This window comes from Palaemon carinicauda, chromosome 1, assembly GCF_036898095.1.
Source record: "Palaemon carinicauda isolate YSFRI2023 chromosome 1, ASM3689809v2, whole genome shotgun sequence".
NCBI classification, from domain to species: Eukaryota; Metazoa; Arthropoda; class Malacostraca; order Decapoda; family Palaemonidae; genus Palaemon; species Palaemon carinicauda.
Window position 1 is genome coordinate 278,052,387 of NC_090725.1, and position 26,067 is coordinate 278,078,453.

Here is a 26,067-nt window from a genome sequence, read left to right on the forward strand (position 1 = left end):
CCAAATAGCTGCCTCAAACTAGCGTCTAAATAATTCTTTTTCTTGTTCTTGGCAACCCATCTGAGGGGTATATGCTGAAATTATATTTACTATCTGATTCCCTATTAACATTGGAATCTTTAAAACCCTATCATTTATTCTCTTCTACCACTTTTTCCTTTCAGTTATTAACTATTATGACCAAAACTCCATTTCTTTCCTCTTTTGACCCACTGTAATAAAGCTTGTACCCATTTCCTATCTCTCAAGTTCCATTTCCTTTCCATCTTGTTTCCTGCACATACAGGGTATCTATCATTCTCTGCTCCATCCCATCAACTATCTTCCTCAATCTTCCCGTGACTGTACCAGCATTCCAAGCACCTGGTCTGATCTACCATTGTCACTAGCTTCTTCGGCCGCAGTCGGGAACCCTTTCCTCAACTTTTACGTTGAATCTTAAATCAGAGTTCATATACCGATCATTTATGGTTAATGTGTATTGAGATGTCTTTCTATACTGTGTAGCCTACTGATTCGTCATTCAACAAAAGTCAGGAAAAGTGTGACCGGTTTATGCTACATTATCACTACATAATTCCTATGCTCACAATTAAATTACTTCTTAAATTAAAGAAACTAACTGTATATTTTCTTTGGCAGTATTCTAAGTTATACCATCCAAAGAAATATGTTAATATCTGAAATAGGTCAAAGGAAGTTAAAAATTTACCATGCCTTATCTTTTCACAGAAACTTTGCATCAAACAACACCTCACTACTCTATGGATTAGCATCTTAGCTCTGAGAGAAGCTCTTCACCAAGATGGGAAGCCAATTAGACAGTCTTTTAAGCCAGCTGGGGACTGGTAGATGGAATGTCATACACTTCGTGGCATTATCTTACTGTAAGTAAATATTCACTTTGTATCATAGTGTTCTGTGAAGTATGCTGTATATCCAAGTATATATATATATATATATATATATATATATATATATATATATATATATATATATATATATATACATATATATATATATATATATATATATATATATATATATATATATATATATATAATTATTACTTAAAGTAAAACTCACACCATTATCTACATAGATAAAATTTCGATCATCATTTGCATTCAGTTCTTCCCAGACTGTACCAACCTGTACATGGTATTAGGTATGGAGTCAATTCTGAATCATACTTTCTCCATCATAAGGCTCCATACTATATAGTATTCTAGTAGTTTTATTCCAGCTGTGACCTGATTGGAGAATGATCTTCCTAATTAGGCAATTGAATTTGTGGAACTTCAGAAATTCAAACTTGCAGTGAATGCTTTCATGTTGAACAGGCTGACTTAAGTCTCTCTTTACATATCTATTCTGACGGTGTTATCGATCATAAGATGTTCTATATTCTTTATTCATTACTTCTCATGTATTATATTTATTTCCAATTTCTTTTTTCTCAAACTGTGGCTGTAGCTTGGCATATACTGATTGCTAGTGAAGTTTATTGGCAGCTAGGAATTATATTAGTTATAATGGCATGCACAGATTGCTAGGGAACAGCTTATTGGTGGCCATTATTTATATTACTAACAATTGCCATCTTTTTATTATCAAATATGACTGTTACACTAAATATCTACCTGAAGAACTCAAACTTTACTCCAAAATGAAATGAAGACAAAAGACGACCCTACATAAACTAAGTATATTAAATTCAAATTTCATATAATGGTATAGTATGTGATGATCCCTGATGTGTTCATTTTGAAATATTCAGCTGTAAGGTCTAGTTCATTTATAATTTTCTGAAAAAAAAATACCGATCAGAGGAAATTTGAAAATTAAATTTCAAATTCCACACACCCAGCTAATCGACAGGCACAGATAAGAGCTAAGGGTTGAAGCTTAAAATCAAATTATAGGGTGTTTGTGAAGTCTTTTTACCTACTTAGAAAATATTAGAGATAATAAAATGAACAGACAAATATGCAGAAATTATTAAAAAAGAGGAGTAAATACTAAAGCTGTTTTGCCTCATTTAATACACTTCTATATGGGCACCATTAGTAGCACGAAACACACAAAGGCAGTACTCAATTTCCTGTCAAATTTACAGTACCAAAGCCTCGTCAATGTTACCAGTGTTACCAGTGGTATCAATAATATTTTGCTTGAGGTCAGTGACGTCCAGTATCTTTGTTCGATACATGCCATCTTTAATATAACCCTATAGAAACAAGTCCAAGGGAATGATATTTGGTTTAGGAACCCATGAACATGCAGTCCTCAGTGTGTTTGGGCACCATTTTGTTGGAAAATGTTGGTTGGTGTAAGATTATCTATTTGTAGTGCCACATTCGGTCAAAAGGCCAAGATAAACATATGAAGCAGTTGATGTCTCAAAGAAAAATGGTTCATTGATTCGATTAGCGTGATCCAATACCACACATTCACCTTTGGACTATCTCGGTGGAGTTCCTTGGTCACACGAGGATGTTATGATACCCAGATCAACACACTGTGCTAAGTTTCCCTGAAAAAATTAAAGATTGTGTCATAAAAAAACTTGGTTGAGGGACTTTTTACATTCAGAGATTTTTTCCAGAATGGTAACTGCAAACTCTTTTGGTCTTGGTTTATCACATGGCTTGAGTTACACTTTATAATAACAAATTCTTGTGTAGGACTTTGTGACTGTTAATTGTATTAGCTGAAAGTGTCTGGCAGCAGTACGGATGTACTGCACTTTGTAGGAAAACGATCAAAGGCCTGCCTTACACGATCGATGTTTTCCTCAGATATTCTACTATCTATTCCTACTTTCATACAGTAATGTCCCTCTCCATAATTTTCTTGAGCACAAATTGACGGCCGTGATGGTGGATCCCTTCTATATTTAGTTCTGTAGTTTCACCAAGTCTGTGTATCCAATTCTGTTTTAATAAACCTTGACACACATTGTGCCTTTTCTTGAAGAGTAGCGGGCCCCCCACTTTTTGGGGGTGGGTGGGTTATTTAACAATACTTTTTTTCATTAACAGGGTACCCGATTTAAACAAATATAATATGATTAACACTTGGTAACTTCTGAGTACATAGAACAATATGATTAAGATATCTTACCAATGGCTTTTGTAATATATTTTCTTCTAATGTCAAGAGATTTTATGAACACCTTAAAAATTTATTCACATTAGACAAGCTATACATAAGAGGGAAGACGCTAGTAGAATCTGTCTTTCAAATCCCTCCACCCTGCGCCTGCCCGACTACAAGATTCTGTAACCTAATTTAAGACAAAAATGTATATTGTTTCGACAATTGACATTTAGTCTCTTTTTTGCAAAACTTTTCACTCATTCAATCTTCAGTTATTACAATCACTATATTGTTACTCAACCTGACATATTTTCCTCATTTGAAAAATAAAACCATGGTAAGGAGATACAAAGTAATCTTCTTCTTTCCCACCGTTATCCCTACTTTAAGGGTCAGTTGCCCGATGAGCCCTCTCTAATGTCTTCTATCAAAGGCATCCTCTTCCACCAAACCTCTTCTCACCAAATCATCCTTCACCTTATCTTGTCATCTAATTCTCTGCCTCCCTCTTGATCTTCTGCCTCAAACAGCTTCCTCCCAAGCCCTCTTCACCATCCATCCTAACACATGCCCACACCATCTCCGTCGTAACACTATTATTATCTCTGTAATCTTCCCTACACCTGCCATTCTTCTTATTTCATCATTTTCTAATCTTTCAAACAGCGATATTTTCATAACCCATACTAGCATTCTCATCACTTTTCTCTCAAGCTTTGCTTCCTCTCTTCGTCTTAAAGTCCAAGTCTCTGATCCATACATTAACACTGGTCTTATTACTGTGCTATAGATCTTGACTTTTACCTTGACTGGCATTTGAAGTAAGATTACAACCTCTCTCAAGTTAATGAAGTTCAGCCTCCATAACAATGAGCAAAATACTTACCACAGCTTTAAGGTAAAGAGAATAAAACCCCTCCAGTGCTGAGGAAGATAACGTCACACCTCAAAAAATGAAAAATGCTGACACTCCACCAACCACAATCTCATTATAGAGGAGTACTGTAGGAACTAACAGCAATTTTACAAGTTCTTGAGTTTGAGGGTTGGAAGGTCAGAATATCTTCTGACAATGCTCCAAATTCCCTTTACTTTAGTTAAGAAAGAAACTTATCTAGAATAAATAAGTTTTTTTAGAGGCTGCAACCCTTCAAACAGGGGAACAATATTGTAAAAAATTTGAAGGTGACAATAATATCTTAGCATATTCACTTATACGACATAACCAGATGACATACTATAAAAGCTCCAAAAAGAGTAAAATTAGATACGAAGGTAAGCCTAGGTACTTTAAAAAATGGTACTAAAATGACTGTGCACAATGAATAATGAGTGTGGTGCGAAACTAGTTAGACTAATTAGGTTTTACTTTTGTTGGACACACTGTAATCTCCATTTTAATAATCTAATTTACTGACTCATATTCAAACTCTAGTATCCATATTCGTTGTATCATCTTACATAATGTACAACCTCATTTCTAAGGCCAACAAGCATGTTTACAATAAAGATAAATAACAAAGATATTTATTGTAAAGCAGATTTAATAAATGTATACTCATTAGATATAGCATCAGCATTGCATCTTTGATATTTGTCACTAAAGACCAAAGGACCAATTACTCGCATGTAGCCTTCAAAGTCAAAGTCACCATGTTCCTTATTCACTTCCAAACCTTCTGTTTCAATGTGGTTTTTGAAGTTACGCATCTTACTGTATCAAAATATTTGTTATAACATACATATCTTGATTTCAGCATCATGAAGCTAGAAAAGTTTGTTTCTGTATGCTAAAGTACAAATCTAATAAATATAATATTGTAGCTGTATATACATCAGATGAGAGTAAGATACACAGATATACAAGCTATCTTAAATAGCCTCCCCCCCCAAAAAAAAAGCACTTTATCTTAGCATATATCATCACTATTCTTTCATCCTTCTTAAAGAAACATAATAGGTTGCCATTTGCCACTATAAAATCTCTAAGAAAAGCAATACTATAGTCCATTTCTTTTAGCGAGTACTATTTGCACCGACTCGCAACGGTGCCCTTTTAGCTCGGAAAAGTTTCCTGGTCGCTGATTGGTTAGAATAGAAATGGACTATAGTCAAGAGCTTTGCGGCAAGAACGTGACTTCTATCTCAAATTACACCAAAATTCTACGACTATGTATTGATAATCAATATAAAAATTTTCTCATGGTGACATGTCTTACAGGTTTTTCTTTGCCAGCCTACCACACTTTAGCGGGTGCCTTTTTTGTTCCAAGTCTGAGCCATAGTTGCAACACACCAAGTTCTCTCATGAGTAGTAATGACTCAAACGGCAGACCTTCTGTATAGTAAGTAAATAAAATGCAATGTAACATATCACACAATGAATTACAACACTGGGTAGTTCTTGTGCAGACCTAGGATTCTAATAGTGTGTTTGTTAATAGGAAATTCGGATTATGAGCAATTTCCAGTACAATAAATTAATCTCTAAACATTTTCATTGCTGATGAGTAGGAAATCTTGTCTGTAACTGCTATATTGCCTTGAAAATTCGATTTCTCTACTTGTTTTTTTTTTTCAGTCCATGCAGCTATGTAGCCATAAGCACAATTTCCGGAAATGTTGTTCAAGAAGAATGTAGTACTTGGGTTTTCGATAACTCCACATTCAGCACAACGCTTACTTCAGAGGTAAACTACAAGACATAAAGTATCTAAAAATATGAGACTCTCACTTGCTCTCTCCATAATTTTGAGTTTAGAAAGTGTCACATTGCAAATTATTACAAGATATGTTGAAAATGTTATGAGATTTTAGCAACTGGTTTAATAGTGCATACTGCACTCACTCAATAAGTTTTGATAAAGTGTTTTGCTAATTTTTCCACAATTGTTTCAGACTACCTATCTGACATATCCTTTTATTGATCTTCCACAGTTCAAGCTGGTATGTGGAAGGGCCTATCTCAGAGCAACCTTCAGTGGAATTTATATGTTTGGTGTCTTAGTTGGTGCTCCCCTCACCGGACTTCTAGCTGACAAGTAAGAAAACATCATCAGTTGCTTTCCTCTCCAGTATGCAGTTCACAAAATTATACTTGTTTTATTCTATATATTATGTGCAATCAAGACTGCGCTGAGGTTAACAGCTGAACAATCTAGTGTAGGTAAAATACTTCTCAGAAATGTTTATTATTTGTAAAAGCACTCATATCCAACGCTAATCAAATTACCTCATGGTAAAACAACTTATTACCATAATTTTGTTTTATACTTATGAGTTATAACATTCAGGGCTACAATGGCAAGTCATACTTATCCGCAGGTTAATCTCAACATGATTCTTTTTCAAATGCTTCTCCTGGTACATTGAATATTAGAGATAATTCAAGTAGTTGCGAATAATTATATATATTATTATAAGATGGTCCCGTGTCTGGGAACCAAACATATAATATTACATATATTTAGGCTGGCAAGCTAAACAAGCTCTTTAGTTCCAAACTCACCTGTTTGCTTTTACATTAAATCTGTTACACTTGAAAATATTAATACCCGAACTCTGAGACAGTTATATAACTCCCAGGCAGCAATATATAAAACACTGAATATCCAAAGGTCTCTTAAGTACACTCAAAACAAAACTGGGTAACTATTATTAGGAATTTTTTAATACCACTTCCTACTACGATTCTTTAACACGGGTACAAGCGAATACTAATCTAAACACTGGTGATTGGAATAATAAACTCTTTATAAAAATTAATATATTTTATACAAATTACAACACTTTGAAAACAATTTACATAAAATAAATAAATTGCTCGAAATGTTAAGTCTGAACAAATCTTTGATTAAGACAAAAATGTTACGATATGAAAATTATAGAGTCACTTGACTTGAAATATTATATATAAATAAACCTTAGACTACGACAAAAGCAATAATATTTACGAAAATTATACAATTACTTGTTTCACTTGAAATCATATCTGAATACAATATTTAAGCTTGATACTTTATGTAAATAGGTAACCAGATCACAATACAAATACCTTAACACTTGTTTCACTCTAGATTAAATCTGAATACAATATTTAATTTTGATACTTAATGAAAATAGATAACCAGATCACGATACAAATATTTTTCACCTTACTACAGGGCCAGTTACAAAAGCTCTAAGAGAATCTTTATAAATACTCACTATGTTTACAAAAACCCGTCACACCAAAATTTTGAGATTTCACTGAACACTTTTAAAACAACACACTGCACTGCATATGAGAGAGAGAGGGGGAGATAGCTATGACTTGAGGCTGGAATTCTCTATCTAATCTATGCAACCCTGGAGTCGCCTTTATTTATGAAACTTAGCTACTTCCAGTATGTTCCAGGTCTGAGATCTGGTAGCATGGGGGGTTGGCCTAAGGGCGCCAGAGTTACCTAGTATTGCTATCTCGAATGCGTACTCATGCAACACGAGACAGTTCTCTCTCTAAGCTAGCTCTGCCCACCCAATGTCCTCGAAATAAAAAAAAAGATAAGAGCTAACACCAGGGCCCTTGAGAACCTTCCAAAGCACAAGACACAAAATAAGAATTGCGTATTTTCTATCAAACATGACACAATACCTCAAAAATATAAAAGAACATTCCATAAGCCCTTGTTCACATATCGCACGAATCACATAACGCTTTCAAACAGATTATGTACGACTTCATAACCAAATACGTGAAAATATAAAGTAAATTCTTAAAAATAACGTAAATTTACAAATACTGACTTGAATGAAGAATATGATGAAATTTACGACAAAATTCTCACATAATTTACATAATAAACTTAAATGTACACGAGAGAAACTCATCTTATCTTATAGGCTGGCTATTCATCTCTTCAATGCACAAATGAAATATATAAATAATTCATAAATAAACTATTGTATTTACTTTACACTAGACCAGCTTCGTAAGCATATATATATATATATATATATATATATATATATATATATATATATATATATATATATAAATATATATATATATATATATAAATATATATATATATATATATATATATATATATATATATATATATATATATATATATATGTATTCATTTTTCCATGATCAGCAATGCTATATTAGACAGAACCACCCATACTACGTTGATTTGCTGGGAGCAATCAAACTAACGTCTCCCACCACCGCTAATTTGCAATGGTCAGTGTGGCAATATAAAATGGCAAAACACTAGACATGAATAAGGGCATGTCTGAGGCCTTTGTCCTTTGATGGATTAGAAACGGCTAAATTTTCTTGTCTTTATATATATGTAGATTATTAATTTTAACATGCATTGCATGTCATCTTTTCACCAGATATGGTCGCAAACCCACCGTTGCCATCGGATCCCTGATGTATTCTGCCATAGCTATTGCTTCCTGTTGGTTGCCTTCTTTCCTCACACTTTTGACAGCTCGGTTTTTGATGGGCACAATGCACTCCACCATTATCACAGCTGGTTACATCTTAGGTAAGAAAGCTACTAAAACAAAGAAAAGGTCAGGTAAAACTGGCATATGTTTACCCACAATCACAACTATACTGTATGTGTATATATATACATACATACATACATATATATATATATATATATATATATATATATATATATATATATATATATATACATACATATATATATAGTTCATGCTTTAGCCGAGAGGTTGCAGCTCTTAGGTCATCATTTCTAGGAATATGGTTTGCTCAAAATTTACTGATTTAAAACTAGAAAACTTTCTGGTACCACCCACTTTCAAAATGAAGAGGCAAATTGTATCTAAATCAAGAAGCAAACACACACACACACACACACACACACATATATATATATATATATATATATATATATATATATATATATATATATATATAATATATATATATATATATATATATATATATATATATATATATATATATATATATATATATATATATATATATATATATATATATATATATATGATTATGCGTTTGTTTGTGGGTTTAAGTAGATTCTAAATCGAAGCGAGAGATAAACAGCCACTTCCTTCCATGGAATTCACTCACAAATAGTTACACAGACACACACGCACATATTAATGTACATTATAATCTAATATAAAGTTTTATAGACAGGTTTCCTCCAACCTATTTTCATCCTATATTAAAATTTCTTGGTCCTAAAAGTTGCGGATTTTTTTTTCCAGCCGCAACTGAGTAGCAAATAAACCTGTAGCTATCTGAACAAAGGTACGGTCGCAGTCCTACCCCGCTAAGGAAGGACATGGTGATCTAAGTTAGGTTACCTTAGACTAGGACATATCTCCATTAATTCCTTATAACTCCCACAACAGAGAACGCAGTCTGAATTGGTAAAGGTATTCAAGGTCTGTAGAGTCCTTGTAGCAATCAGCGTTAAGACTCGCATTCTCTATGCCACTAGAAGTGAAATATCCGTAAATTTTACTTTAACTCTACTTTTCTTCTATCCCACATTTTAAACCCAAAATTTCGTTATATTTATTTTGTTTATTTAGATAGCAAACATCTCTCTCTCTCTCTCTCTCTCTCTCTCTCTCTCTCTCTCTCTCTCTCTCTCTCTCTCTCTCTCTCTCACAAATATTTTATATTCGAATAACTGTCTTAATTTTGATATAGGACGCTAAAACTGGAGTTGCTCTTATTACGATAAACAGAATCGATGCCAATATTCTTCGTTAACTTGCCAATCAACTCCTTGCGGTGCATAATTTCTACTAAACTAAGTTGTCTTTAATGTTGGATTGAAGTCTTTTTCATCTAAGGAGATCTTCGATTGCAAATATGTCTGCTGAAACCTATTTGACAAATAAATCTCGGTTTTCTGAGGACAGAATCATATACTAATTTGCATGTTTTGAATAAAATACTAATCCATTTATCATATCCTACGCCTAAAAAAACGAACCTTCATGTTTACTATACAGTGCTCTACCTTCTTTCAACAGCTTTAGAAGTATCAGAGCCTCGCCTGCGATCCGTGATGGGCATCGTGCTGTACCTGCCATGGTCCATGGGGACGATGGCATTAGGAGGCTTTGCCTATTTCGTTCGCGATTGGAGGAATCTACAGCTGTTGCTCTCACTTTTGTCACTGCCATTTCTTCCCGCTCTCTTGTAAGTCAACAACTGACATGTCTTTTTATAGTTTATTTATGACATATCTGCTTTGATGTTACTATTTCAAGAATGATTTAGTGTTAATTTATTCTCATCATTTATATATTTCCTTATTTCCTTTCCTCACTGGGCTATTTTTTCCTGTTGGAGCCACTAGGCTTATAGCATCTTGCTTTTCCAACTAAGGTTGTAGCTTGACTAATAATAATAATAATAATAATAATAATACCGTCATTCTTAAAAGCGACAACTATATGACTACATGTGATCGCGTAGCTAGACATTATACACTATATATATACACAAGCAAAGTGGGACCTTTACGAGGTTGAAGAATGAAAAGACTTTACAAGTTGATTAGCACAGATCTAGATGATGCAGTATGGTAATGAAAGTCTGCCTTTTGCATAAGGGCTAAGGTAACTGAGGGGTCCTCAACTACATTAGAACATAACATGGCGTGGTATTCATGCACCTAGCAAGTGATAGTTTGTTATTAATAAAAGCAATGTAATTGGGAAGGTGTTGAGGATGCATATAGAATAAAATTTTTGCAGGCAAAGTAAAGTAAGCGTTAGAACATGTAAAATGGAGAGAGACCGGTTATCACTGCAATCATGGGTCTGATATTATACGGTTGTGTTATATTTACCTGGCTATTCAAAATCTTTGTGAATGCAGTGATGTAGGAGAGCAGTAAAAGGATAATAAACACAGGTGCAAAGTTATAAGAAAATACAAACAGTTGAGACAGTGATGGAAGAAAAAGTATAAAATGCAAGTGATCTCGTTATCCCTACATTAAGGGGTCGGTTGGCTGATACTCCCTCTCCCATTTCTTTTATCAAAGGCGTCCGCTCCCATCATCTGCTTCTCTGACTACCTCTCGATCTTCTCCCTCTAATAGGTTCCTCCAAAGCCCTTCCAATTATCTATCCTCAACATGTACCCACATCATCTCAGTCGTGACACTCTTATCGCCTCTGAATATTTACTACACCTGCCATTCTTCTTATTTCATCCTTTTTCAATCTTTCAAGCAGTGATATTCTCATTACCCACCTCAGCATTCTCATCTCTGTTTTATCAAGCTCTCCTTCTTTTTTTTGGTCTTAAGAGCCCACATTTCCTATCCACATATTAACACTGGTCTTATTACTGTGCTATAGATCTTGAATTTTAGCTTGATTTACATTTTCTTATCAAATACCACTCCTGCTACCTCCCTCCACTTCCCCTAGGCTATTTTTCTCCTATTCTTGTCTTTAGCCTCACATCGTCTCTCCTGATTTATAGTAGATTCCAAGTGAAGTGTAGATGCCAAATACAAATGATAAAAAAACTTAAAACAACTCAGAACTGTTTAATTAGTATAAGTGGGGTGTAAGAATGATTAAAAAGGTGATACATTTCTATGTGAGCAGTTTTAAAAAGTTGGGCAAGTGGAAGCTGGTACCAGGGTGTTCTGAGATGGTTTGGTCATATTGCAAAAATGAAGCATGGTAATTTGGTGAAAAGAGCTCGCTATTCGAAAGTGTTGTAAGGAAAGAGGAGAAGAATACATGCCAATTGCTAAATAGAGCATATGGAAGAGGTATTTAATAGACTGGGAGCTAATTAATAATAACTGAACAAGAAAATGTTTACAAGATGAAAGGCGAATGGAGACGCGTGTGTGGAAGCTTTTTGTTTTTTGGACTATATTTTCAAAAATGATTACACCAAGAACACTACAAACGAGATAAGTTTTTCTAAATAAAAATCCTTGTGTTATCCATCTCATCCGCAGGATTTTGGATGAGTCTCCAAGATGGTTAGTTGTTAGAGGATATTACCACCACGCACTGCTAGTTCTTCAGAGGGCAGCTAGGTGGAATAAAGCCGTTCTGCCTCCCCCTCACAGGATTCTACAGATTGTCAAAGGAGGTCAAAATGATGTAAGTATCTACACACAGAGAGAGGGTTATTTCTTTTCTTTCTTTTATTTGCAGACTCTATGTTTATATGAATTCCATGCAATATGCTTCGACATAAATCAGTGCCACTTTATCATAAAATAGATGTATAATGCATATTTGTTAGTAAGGTTACTTTATAAATACATATACTAGGCAAAGATATATATGTATAAACATAAATACACATATACACATTAAATAAATAAATATATATATATATATATATATATATATATATATATATATATATATATATATATATATATATATATATATATATATAATATATACACTGTACATATATATCTATTACCATACACCTTCATTCCCTTTGGAGGGAGTTAGGTTAAAGGGTATAACTTTCTGGTCTTTACCTGTGAACTTGCAACCATACGCCATTTTCGAAACCCTAGCATGGAGTCTCATACTACTTACAATTGGGTGGGACACTGGGCAATAGGGTAGGAACGTTCCACACACATACCTAATGTGAACTAAATGCTGTATCTTTCTGTATCTTTGTGACTCAGTATATGTTTTCAGGATTAAGCTGGTTCCTTAAACATATGATTGGATGCAATACAAAAAAAAGACATTGCTAAATGTCACATTCAGACTAAAATAGTGAAACTTGTCTAAATTCTTGTGCAAAAGAAAATTGTGAGGCAGCTTCATCTTCCTGTAGGGAAAGCTAACCAGCAGCAAGCCAAACACTCTGTACACACTGCGATATTCCCCTATCTATCCTGTACACTCTTGCTTCTTGTCTATCAAGGCTCTTTCTTTACTGTACCTTTACTTCATCTACTCATGAATTTCAATGTTTTCTTCCCTTCCTTCTCCTAAGGTTCCTGAATTGAATGACTAATGACAGGTTCAGGAAAACTCAATGTGCCTCAATTGACCTATGCAAATGATCATGGATCTTGTGGTTATTTGACTCTGTTAATTTCAGCCATGGAAGAGAGGGCCATTGGACCATTAATCTTATCAAAAAATACTGGTATAGATGATAGGTTCTTGAGAATGATGAACTGATTTTAGAGGTGAAGCAAAATGTGTGTTGGAATACGTAGGCAAGAGAATGGCTGATTGATATGAAAGTGGGTATGGCCAAGGTTGTACTATAACTTCATGGATGTTCTGCAACTTTATGGATGGAGAGATGCTGAAAGACAGTGAAAGGTCAGTAGATGTAGGTGCAAAGATCTGGGACAATAAAATGTACACCAAAATGGCTTAAGAATGCAGATTATACTGTGCTGGTTGGAAAAAAAAATTAAGAAAGAGTACAGAAGCTGATATAAGCTTGAAAGTATTTACAAAATGAAGAGGTAGAGAGAAATTTTGTACAAAAGTAAGGAGGGCAAATGGAAGAAAAGAGGAATGTAGAACAATAAATGTTAGTTTGGATTGTGGAAGAAGGGAAAGGGTTGATTAATAAGTATTTAAGAGTAAATGTAAAAGATTACAGTATGATGAGAGAAGTCTAGTCACAGAATAGGTGAAGAAAGAAAGGTATGAGAGTGTTTGCAAAAGATTGAAAAGAGGCTCAAATTTTCTGTAGAAGCCAAGGGGAGAATGTATGATGGGATGGCCCAATAATCCTTTATGGAGGTGAAATGTGGATGCTAAATATGAAAGAAAGAAAATTTGAAGCTGTTGAAATAAACTATTTGGGCAGAATGGGTGTTATAGTAAACAGCTAAAGGGGAATACTGTGAAGATATGTAACTTAAATAGTAAAAGGTTAGACAAGATGAAATGATGGATCAATACATTTTGAGTCGGTTAGGTCATGTGGTAAAAATGATAGACTAACGTTTGGTGAAAAGGGGCATATTATAGAAGTGCTTGGTGATAGGAAAAGAAGATGCCTGGTATGGGCATCGAGAAGTATGAAGGGTGGCAGAACCAGTGATGGCGATACAGAATACAGAAGTGAAGCAGCAAATGAGTAAAAGGAAAAATAGTGAAGCACCAGTTCCATCAGAGTTTCAAATTGAAATAGCCAAGATACTAGCTACAGAGAGGGAAAAATGGATGCTGGATTTATTAAGAGCAATACGAGAGGAGGAAAGAATGCCTTAAGACTGGTAGGAGAGTTTAATTAAATCTATATTTAAGCAGGAAGGTGACATCATGGAATTGTGGTAACTACAGGAATATTAAATTAATAGCAATATATAAAAGTTTTTGAGAGGGTACCAGATGAGAGATTGAGAGATTTTAAAGATTAGGAAATATTAGTGTGGATTTATGAAGGGGGAGAGAGGCAATGTGGGTGTCATCTTTAAAGTAAGGTAGGTACAGGAAAAGAGGCGAGAGGGAAACCAGAACTTCTTCTGTGCTTTAGTAGAACTAGAGAAAGCATATGATAGAACACCAAGAGAAATGATGTTTGGTGCATGACAAGGAGGTTAGTCCTGGGGAAGTTGGTTAAAATGGTAGAGATAATATACAAAAGAACAAGAACAAAAGGAATAGCAGCTGTTGTGGAAACAAAAACATTTGAAGTTAGCATTGGATTATACAAGTGGTCAACATTAAGCCTGTTTTATGTGTGCTGGTCATGGATGTGTTAAGTTAAAAAAATCAGAAATGAAGGTATGGGAGTTGCTATACGCAGATGATTTGATGATTAATGGTGAAAATGAGGAAGACTTACAGAGAAGGGTTGTAAAGTGGTAGGTGACTTGAGGGCAAATGTGGATAAGCCTAAGGTTATGATGAGTAGTAAGGATATTAAGGACAGAATAACCATACATGAAAGTAAAGGCTCGGTTATAAAACAGATGGAACAATTTAGATACTTAGGAGCTATTATAATTCAGGAGGGAGGATGTGAAGCCTTAGTAGAGAATACGATAAAAGCTGCCTGGGAAAAGTGGAAGGAGGTAGCAGGAGTGGTATGTGATAAGAAAATGCCAATTAAGCTAAAAGTAAGGATTTTCAGCCCAGGAATAGACAAGTATTAACGTATAAATTGGAAAGGTGGGATCTAAGACGAAAAGAGGAAGCAAAGCTTGAGAGAACAGAGATCAGCATGGTGAGGTAGATTATGGGAATATCACTGCTTAAAAGATTGGAAAATGATGAAATAAGAAAAATGGCAGGCATAGTAAAGTTTAGAGGTAATAAGAGTGTCATAACTGAGAGGGTGTGGACTGGGCACATTTTGGGGATGGATGGTGGGGATGGAGTGAGGAGAGGTTGGGAGGAACCTGTTAGAGATGGAAGATAGAAAGGGAGGCAGAGGATTAGATGGCGAGATAGATGAAAGATGATTTGGAGAGAAGAGCTTTGGTAGAAGAGGATGCCTTTGATAGAAGGCACAAGAGAGGGCAACCGACTCCTTAATGTAGGGATAACAGTTGGAAAAAAGAGTAGTAAAAAGTTGTAATGTTGGACAGCCATACGGAAGGAAGCTGAAAAAGAGGTACGCCTATTGTAGAAATGGCTTAACGCTAGAAGTAAATACGGTAAATAGAGCTGTTGATTTATAAGCTGCCTTTACAATTTTTGGGCATATGACCAAAAGAACAATAATACATTATCGGACTTCTAGTTAAAGGCTATAAAACCCATGTTATTCTCCATTAAAATGCTTGAAAGTATCTAAATAAAATGACCATAGAATTTTCAAAAGCTTGTCGCAGCTATAATTGGTCCTTATTTGGTTATGCCCCGCCCTTGAAATTTCCCGCGTTCGCAGCACCGCCTGTAGGGCAATTGAACAGCCATGTGACGTCATACCAGGAACACCTGATTTCACTGGTAATGGCAGACACATTGGAAACTACGAGCGATACTGAAGAAATTAGCTTTGATTTCACTGACACAGATGACGAAAATGACCCACAATTTGAAATTTTGACAGCTGAATGTCCGGGCAGTATTCAGCCTTATAGATCTGAGCCAGAGCGCTCATCTTCAGACGAAAATGAGGAAAGTTCCGACGAGGGCAGCAACAGAGACGACACCGAGGACAGAATCTTGAGAAATTAAATTGGTCATTAAGAATAACAGAATGGGTCCTTAGAGATTGTTAAAGAAGCAGAAGAAGGAAGATAAGACGATGGTTGTCGAACTAAGGAAGTTTGCAGGCGTGGACTGGCATGGAAAGACTATGAACAGACGCAAGTAGGAGGACATGTCTAAGGACTTTATTCCGCATTGGACTAGAAACGGCTGATGATGATGATGGCGATGATCTATGTATATACATAAATATATATGTATATCTATATATATTTATATATATATATGTATATATCTATACAAAAATATATATATATATATATATATATATATATATATATATATAAATATATGTATATATATAAATACATGTATATATAAATATATATATATTTATATACATACATATATGTACATCTATATATTTATATGTATATCAATATAAATATATATATATATATATATATATATATATATATATATATATATATATATATATACACATAAATATATGTATATATATAAATATATATGTATATATATAAATATATATGTATATATATAAATATATGTATATATAAATATATATATATATATATATATATATATATATATATATATATATATATACATATATATATGTATATCTATATATTTATATGTATATCAATATAAATCTATACATATATATATATATATATGTGTGTGTATATATATACATATTTATATATATATATATATATATATATATATATATATATATATATATATATATATATATATGTATATACATGTAAATATATATAAGTATAACTTTACATTTATATGTATATAAATACTGTATATGTATATATATATATATATATACATATATATATATATATATATATATATATATATATATATATATATATATATATATATATATATATATATATATATATATATATATATATATACAAAAACAACTCCGGTAACCAGGTAAACACGCCGGTCAAGTTCCTGGTATGACGTCACGGCTGGCTGACTAAATTTGGCTGTGGCGCGCCAACTTTAAGGACTTGCAGCTGGCGCATGGGGCTGCTGAGACCCCAGGCAATGGGTGGGTCTTGAATCACACACCAAACCCGACATTTTGACATATGATAAAACCTGATTGCTGATATTACCGCACAGCACTTTTAAAGATAATAGAAATGTAACATCTGAAACCAAACATACTAAAAATAAAATGGTGTCTATATGAGATCAGTTTATTTTTGCTCATAATCTGTCTAGTATATATAATGTGCATAATATAGGAATTATGATTTATCATAGACATTTATCAGAACAAACATTCTAAAACCACTGTAATAAATATTCTGTGTATTATGCTTCTCCAAGCAACAAAATTATCAATTTCTACACGTAGATATCTACCTCATAATACCCCTCGAATTATCTCAGGCTTTAGCATGGGAAGAACGCTCAAAATTATTACACTACAGTTAACACACTAAATGCTAATCTAGAATTCTAGATCTTGCTACTTTATTCGACGTTTTAAAACTACAAAACACTCCACTTCCATTGCCATCACCATTAGTACTACTATGCTAGTAAAATTACTACACATCTGCTAACTAGTGACTTTCAACCACAGGTCAGCCTCGTGAAACCCTCTGAAGACAACTGTAAGGGAAATTCCCTCAGCGCCCTTCAAGGATGTTTCATCTTGCTACGGTAAGTTACTATCTCTCTCTCTCTCTCTCTCTCTCTCTCTCTCTCTCTCTCTCTCTCTCTCTCTCTCTCTCTCTCTAATATTCTTAATATAAAATAAGTGGAAAATCTAACAGAAAATGTTCAACATTAGGCAGGTATTGAACATTTTATGGTCTACACTGCTACCCTGGAAACTAAAAATTAGTTTTGGTTAGGTATTTGAACTTTTTCTGAGGAACTAGAGAGCCATCACTATAATAGTCTAAATCAATACTAGTAGACTTCCATTGCCACTTAGAATAGAGTTTTAATTTCTAAACCATCTCAGCCAGACGACAAATTTGTATCATACGACACATGACATTACCAACAGATGTGAAATAAATAAAGTAAGCATTAGAGTTAAGTTTATAAGCAAACGTGGATTTATGTTAATAAAAATACTTTGCAATTCAAATTGTATACATTATTATTTACCTTTTGAAATAAGTCCAATGATCACCAGGTAATCGTGGAAAAAATAAAATTGTCAGGTAGCACAATACAAGCATTTATTAAATTAGACGTTAAAAGAACGAGTCTGAACATGAGTTAATTTTAGAAGTAAACAATAACATAGTTACGTATGATATATAGAAATTATTATAAGATAAAATTTGTTAAAAATGTTTACTGACCTCAACTGCATGTAAATTGTTATTAATGCACATATATGTTGTCCACGTTTAGCCTTTAGCACTTGGCCTGTATTTTTAATGAACAGTAAACAGCTAAAATAGAACAGTGATCGTTAACATTAGCCAGGGTCAGTTACTTATAGCACCTACCTATCTCTACATGTAGTTTCTACATATCAGCGAAGATTTATCAAGGTGAACATATTGTGTTAAAAATTTCCAACAAGGTGATCAAATTCAATAAATATCACTCGATGGAGAGTAATTATCATTGTTACCTTATACTTTACTTTCTCATTATTCCCACTTTCCTTTAAAAGAAAATCCCCAAGTAATTTTCAAATGATTTCCCTTCTAGCACAAACAGATTACGCATCATCACTCTGTCCCTTTACGTGAACCACCTCATCGTGAGCATGGTGTATTACGGCCTCACCCTCAGCGGAGGTCAGCTGAGCAATAACCCTTTTGCGTACATGGTCCTCATGGGCTTAGTCGAGGTCCCCGCTTACACAGTCGTCATTCCTATCGTCGTGCGATTCGGTAGGCGGTCTCCAACTGTCACGTTCTTCTTGTTCAGCGGCGTGGTTCTCCTGGCACTTCCCTTCATTCCAAAAGGTTAGTCAAAAGGTTTGGATTTTACTCTACATCAAAGCTAAATTCAAGATATTTAAGTAGGTACTCAGTTGATAGCTAAGTAGTCTTGATTTTGGAATCACTGGTCATGCACCCGTTTTGAATTCCTTTAGTTGAATTAATGTCATTAAATATATTATTTATCAGCTATGGAAAAAAGGGGAAAGCTGTGTTGTTCAAATACTAATAAGTTATTCAACAAATTCGTATAACGATTAGTAATTGGACTATAACGTATTAAATTTTGGAAGTTCATTAAGAATGGCATTCGCCCCAGATTTCTTGGATCTTTTCCCTTACAACAAACCTATTTCCTTTGGGGTCAGATCCCTCTCTGATCTTTGGATCTTTCTTATTTCGTCTAAATTAGGGCATTAGGCTTCCATTCCCATCAGCCTTTACATAAAAAAGAAGAACGCATTTGCACATGAAGGTAAAAGAAAACTTCCCCTTGTTTTTCACACCTTACTTTTCCTCTGGCAGGATGCGCCTGGGTTATGGTAACTATGGCACTGCTGGGGAAAATGACCATCACCTCAGCCTACCAGATTCTGTCACTCTATTCTTCGGAGCTTTTTCCCACTGAAGTCAGAACTTGGGGCACAAGCACTGCGTTCATGATGTCCAGGGTTGGTTCTGTGGCATCACCATTCATCACAGAATACTTGGTGAGTTGAGTTCTGCACTGTTACTGTCTGAGAGTAGGCGGGTCTCTTCTTAGCGTCATTATCTTTTTCAAGTAATAGGCTACAAAGAGTAGTTGTTGATGGGTACCACAGTGACTGTAAGAATATAATATCTGATGTTCCTATGGGGAGTGTTCTTGGTCCATTGCTTTCATATCATACATGCATCTTATGTTATTTGGCATTAAAAGCATGCTTGTTGCATATACAGAAGATGCTACTCTTTACACCAATTTGAAGTGGCTGCACAATATCCAGACCTTTTCAATGATAATGCCTCTTTAACTAGACATAATTCTTGACTGCAAATCTAATTTTGAGAAACACATTCGGTCTGTTTCTTCTCCAAATGAAAAAAAAAAAAATATAGCTTATTGAGTCTTTTAAATTACTTGGTGATCAATCTCTTCCGAGGAAATCGTTTAATTCTACTATGTTCTAAATATCGTTCTCCTGTCTGGTTTTCAGTTGCAGAGTCTCATCTCAATTGCAATCTCGCGCATATGTTAGTGACAAGTTGCCTAACATACTGTATTTTCCCTATTTAAAAAAATCAGAAAGGAAGTTTTTTGTTTGCAATATTGCTGCATTACAAATCAAATGATAATTTATATTAATATATGGCACTTTTGCATGTTTCTAGTCCTTAATAATGCTTCAGGAACCATCCGACCGGATTTCAAGAGAAAGTTGTTTTTTTAATGGTTTCTTTTATTCCTCAGGGTACTTTATGTATGTGGGCCCCATCAGTTGTTTTTGGCGCTGCCTCCGTTGTGGCAGGGTTAGCCACACTGGCACTCCCTGAGACACAGGGAGTGGCGCTGCCAGACACCATTGAACACCTGGAGAAAAGAGTGAATCTCACTCCCAGCAGGTAAGTCCTATACCGCTTCTTGAAAAGAGCATAATTCTGTGCTTCCTTAAGTACTGTTTAAATTGTAAATAACGAAGTAGCCTACGTGTTAGTGCAGAAATGTTAATACTGTTATGTGTGTACTCTCGATATATGTTTGGATATTGAAGCAATACAGATCAGTCTTCAATCTTGGGTTGAACTTCAAAAGTTCAAACTTGCAGCGAATGTTTTTTTGTTTAACAGGCTGACATAAGTCTTCAAGTCTCTTCATAGTTTATGTATGAGAGATCTGTTTTAACGTTGTTACTGATTTTAAGATATTTAATATTTATCATGCATTACTTCTCATATAACTTAATTCCTTATTTCCTTTCCTAACTGGGATCTTTTTCCCTGTTGGAGCCCTCGGGCTTGTAGCATTCTGTTTTTTCAACTAGGGTTGTAGCTTAGCTAATAATAATAATAATTGAAGGAAAAAGGTGGAATATTGTTAATTCACAAACACAAGAGAAAGAGGGAATACTGAGAGACGAAGGTTATCTTGTCGAGGCCTCGAGATTTGATGAACGACATTTATCACGAGCAATGATCTCTCCTATCTATTGTTTTTAATATATTCTTCCCAATTCCTCTCTCCACCGACCCACAATGGTCGACTAACATCTAAATACCTAACTTGCAGAACCCAGTATTATTATTATTATTATTATTATTATTATTATTATTACTTGCTAAGCTATAACCAACGGGGCTCCAACAAGGAAAATAGCTCAGTGAGGAAAGGAAACAAGGAAAAATAAAATATTCTAAGAAAAGTAACAGCATTAAAATAAATTAGTAACTCAAATATAAGCTGTGCAGTAAGCACATGATACATTAGGTCTAATTGATAAAAGATATAAATTAGATATCAAAACCTATGATATATTAATATAAACATTTTATATATTAAATCTACGTTTCTTAAGCCATTAAAATTATATAACTATGGATAAAACCATATAAAAATTCAAGAGCAAAGCCATTAAAAAAGTGATAATGAATAATTAGAAAATTGCTGGGATTTTTAATTATGGCTGACATATTTCTTGTTCTTATCTTATGCTATGTTTAAAGATATTTACTTCAACCAGCAGTGCTCCTAGATACTTCAGAATATCCAACAACAGTTTGATAATGAAAACAATAAAATCTTAAAAACTGTACAATTCTTGGAATCCGATAAAATATTAGATAATGTTTCCTGACCAAAACATAAATCTGTATCTTTTAAAAATATTACATTCACAAAATATACACTGAATAGTTAGAATAGTGTCACACTCACTGAACTTGAGAATTGTTACGTGATGTGTACACATTAAAAATGCGTGAGTTTACTTTGTATGACCAATTCAATAAGTTGAAAATTATGCAATCTATATGACAGTATATATATAAATATATATATATATATATATATATATATATATATATATATATATATATATATATATATATATATATATATAGATATATATATATGTATATATATTTATACACACACACACACACACACACATATATATATATATATATATATATATATATATATATATATATATATATATATATATATATATATATATATATATATATATATATGAACATATATCACAAGCACACGTGATTTCAATCAATGTAAATATCACCCACGAATGGCATTTAATACCAAATTCTATCATGGGAATATGTATCCACTTGGAATTCATTTTATGGTAACAGCTTCTGGCCGGGTGGAGATTCGAACCCCCACCTGTTCGGCTGGAAACCATGCCTGCAGATACTCTTACCGACTGAGCTATCAAAGGAATTCCAAGTGGATATATATTCCCATGATAGAATTCGGTATTGAATGCCATTCGTGGGTGATATATATATATATATATATATATATATATATATATATATATATATATATATATATATATATATATATATATATATATATATATGTGTGTGTGTGTGTGTGTGTGTGTGTGTGTAGAGAGAGAGAGAGAGAGAGAGAGAGAGAGAGAGAGAGAGAGAGAGAGAGAGAGAGAGAGAGAGAGAGAGAGAGAGAGAGAGAGATTATTGATCATTGAAACCAGGTAGAATTGTGACAAATTTCTAGATTTTTTTATCATTTTCGACTTCTGGTTTGCTTCCCTCATTGAAACTTTTAATCTGTAATTTTAATATTTTAAGTTTGTAACGGCTATTACTTTTACCATACAAATTTTGGTATACCATATAGCTTTTAGCCATGTTTTTTTTTTTTTTCTTTTAGAAAATAACTTATTTGCTGAAAGAAATATATCATCAACCTTACCTATCATTATTTATTCATTTACTGATAATTTTTCATTGGAATTAATTGAACCGAAAATAGTTACTTTAAATCAAACACTGATAACTTTCACTAGTGAAAAAAAACAATTAACTTTTATCAATTTTTTCAATAAAATATTATGATAAACATATGATACTACTACTACTACTACTACTACTACTACTACTGCTACTACTACTACTACTACTACTAATAATAATAATAATAATAATAATAATACTTATAATAATAATTAGAATGGGCACTCAATAGAGTGCATACCTTCACCAACCCCACATTACAAGATAGGAAATTGAATTATGCACATTTTGGCACTGGTTTCACGCAAAATTGACCACAAATAACAAAAAGACGTTGAATTTGACCCAAGGACTCCCAAAATCTAATCAAATTGTCCTTGTATCATGACCAATCATCGCACAAAATTTCATGAGATTCAATCACGATATAGCAAAAAGAAATTTTTTACCTTTTTATGACCATGACCTTGATAGACACTTGAATTTTGCACACTTTAGCGCTAGTTTCATGCAAATATGATAAAAATTAACCATGATATAGCAAACAGACTTTTTTTACCTTCTCTTGACCTTGGCCTTTGACACAATGACTAAAATAATATAATCTCATTGTCCTTATCATAGCCAATCTTCCCATCAAATTTCATGTGATTCGATCACGATATAGCAAAAAGACGTTTTTGAACTTTTCGTGTCCTTAACCTTGATCATGTGTATCACAAAACAAGCATCTGAAATTTACACATTTTGCCACTAGTTTCATGCAAATCATATATAAATTGACCGTAACATAGCAAAGAGACACTTTTGATCTTTTCGTTACCTCTACCTTGACATTTGACCCAATCAATCCCAAAAACTAATCAAATTGTCCTTGGATCGTAGCCAATCATTCCGCCAAATTTCATGAGAATCGGTCAAATAGTTTTTGAGTTATTCGAATTACAAACAAACTAACATAATAAATAAATACATGCCTATCAAAATATAACCTTCTGGCGAAAGTAATAAAGCATCTTTTATTATTTCCAGGAATATATTTCGATTCTTGATGCGAGACCCTGTCCCATCAGCGCAGGCAACACGAGTGAACTTGCCGCGGCGCCCGAGAAACGAATCAGCAGTCGTACAGCAAGCTCGACAGAACTACAATCAGCAAATCGCTGCAATACGCGAACAACTCCTTCAACAGCAGATACACCAACAGCAACCTTTGCTACATGCCTGTCCACATCCCAACTGCCCTCATAATGGAAGGGTCTCTCCTATTTGACCTGGGTCGACCTAATTATCACCTGCCTTATCATGGGAGATTGTCAATTTATCAATTGCTTGATCTCGGCTAGCTTAATCTTAATTGTCCCTATACTGAGGGAACGTTGGCTGCTGGAACTTCTGTACATTGATGCAATCTTCATAGCTACTGTAAGGGGGGTAGGGGGGGTTGGTTGTTTGACCTTGGTTAACCAAGTCTGACTACCTTGATAACGGAAGGATGTCACCTATTTGGCAAAGTTTAAAAATATAGGCGTTAGAAATGTATGTTTTCAGTCATGAAAATCGAATATGTCACTCAGAGTTAGGATGGTACAGGAGCAATTACCTAATTTAATCTCAATTAAAAGGAATTCAATTTAGAAACAATCTTGTCTAAACTTTGTTAGAAGGTCAACTGTCTTGGAAAAATTCAGATTCTTTTTCCTAGGAGTAGTAAGGTCGACATTTTGTCTTTACTGAGTTGGCAGCTTATCTGTCTTACTGGGATTTAAAATTGCTTTCTCTAGGTTGAGTTAGAACTTAGAAGGTTGCCTTTCTAAATATCATTTTGATAATCGGTCTAAAATCAGTTTGTAGAATATCTGTCCCTTTCAAACATGACTTTGAGGATTACCTTTTCAAAATAGACTAGGTAAACTTTTATAGATGTGCCCAACCTCATTACTAACTTTACCTTATCCGAGCTAAGTTGCAGTTATCACCATGTACATAGTAAGTAAGGCCTGGTCCTCATTAGACCAACCAACTCTATTAAAACACCCAGCTCTAAATTTGATCTAAGAAGAGTCTGAAATCACTCAATTTACGAAGTATAGTTGGTGTATTTTGTAACTGTTATCCTAAGTTAATTGACATTTTAATGGCATGTAAATGGAAAATAAAATATCCGAGTTTTGGAATATTTTGTATGGGCAAATTGCAACTAATAATCACAACAACCACAATGAAAAAAAAAATGACGGGTTGTTTCAAAATGGAAATAAGAATGTGGACAATTTATATCTAAGTATTTTCAGTACAAAACATAATAGAATTATAGCTTGAAAATAATAAAGAAGAGAGAACAGATGGAATTTTTTCCCCTTAACGTCATACAACTATGCTACTTTTCTACATGATCCAAAGTATATTTAATAAGAGCATAAAAACACTTGCTGGGGTAATGCTTTGGAGAGGTGGATTACAAGTTACTCGGAATATGAGGAAATCTGCATCCGTGCATGAAATTTTAAATTGGGGTACAACTATCGTATTGGTCTGCACTTTATACAAATGGGATTTTAAACTGTTGATGTTACGTTAGCAGTATACAGTACATTATATCCACACTATCCCAAAGACGATCAGGAAAGATGATTACCATAAAGGTGAAAAATAATTATTGTGAAGCATGATCAAGAAATGTGTGAGGGAACCCTACCAAAATGTACAGATACAGCGTCAACGTTTAGCTGGATTCTGATGAAGAAAAAGAAATCAAATCAATTGATGTAGTGAAAAGGATCAACTAAAAACGCAATTTGTGAAAAGAAGTTTTTGTGTGCCGACCTTTTGAAAAATGAGTCAGGTACAACAGAAAAAAAGGAAC

At 33.8% G+C, this 26,067-nt stretch overlaps 1 protein-coding gene across 1 annotated transcript; it reads left to right on the top strand.

Annotated features, from left to right (window-relative positions):
- The first annotated feature begins 735 nt into the window (after window positions 1-735).
- Window positions 736-25,452, top strand: LOC137644855 (organic cation transporter protein-like). The gene is made up of 12 exons (XM_068377749.1): window positions 736-887; window positions 5,324-5,447; window positions 5,684-5,792; window positions 6,040-6,143; window positions 8,488-8,642; window positions 10,141-10,309; window positions 12,102-12,249; window positions 17,897-17,976; window positions 18,991-19,250; window positions 19,752-19,936; window positions 20,677-20,828; window positions 24,234-25,452. Exons 1-12 carry the CDS (start codon window positions 806-808, stop codon window positions 24,472-24,474), a joined length of 1,809 nt encoding a protein of 602 aa, XP_068233850.1. The 5' UTR covers window positions 736-805; the 3' UTR covers window positions 24,475-25,452.
- The last annotated feature ends 615 nt before the right edge of the window (window positions 25,453-26,067 follow it).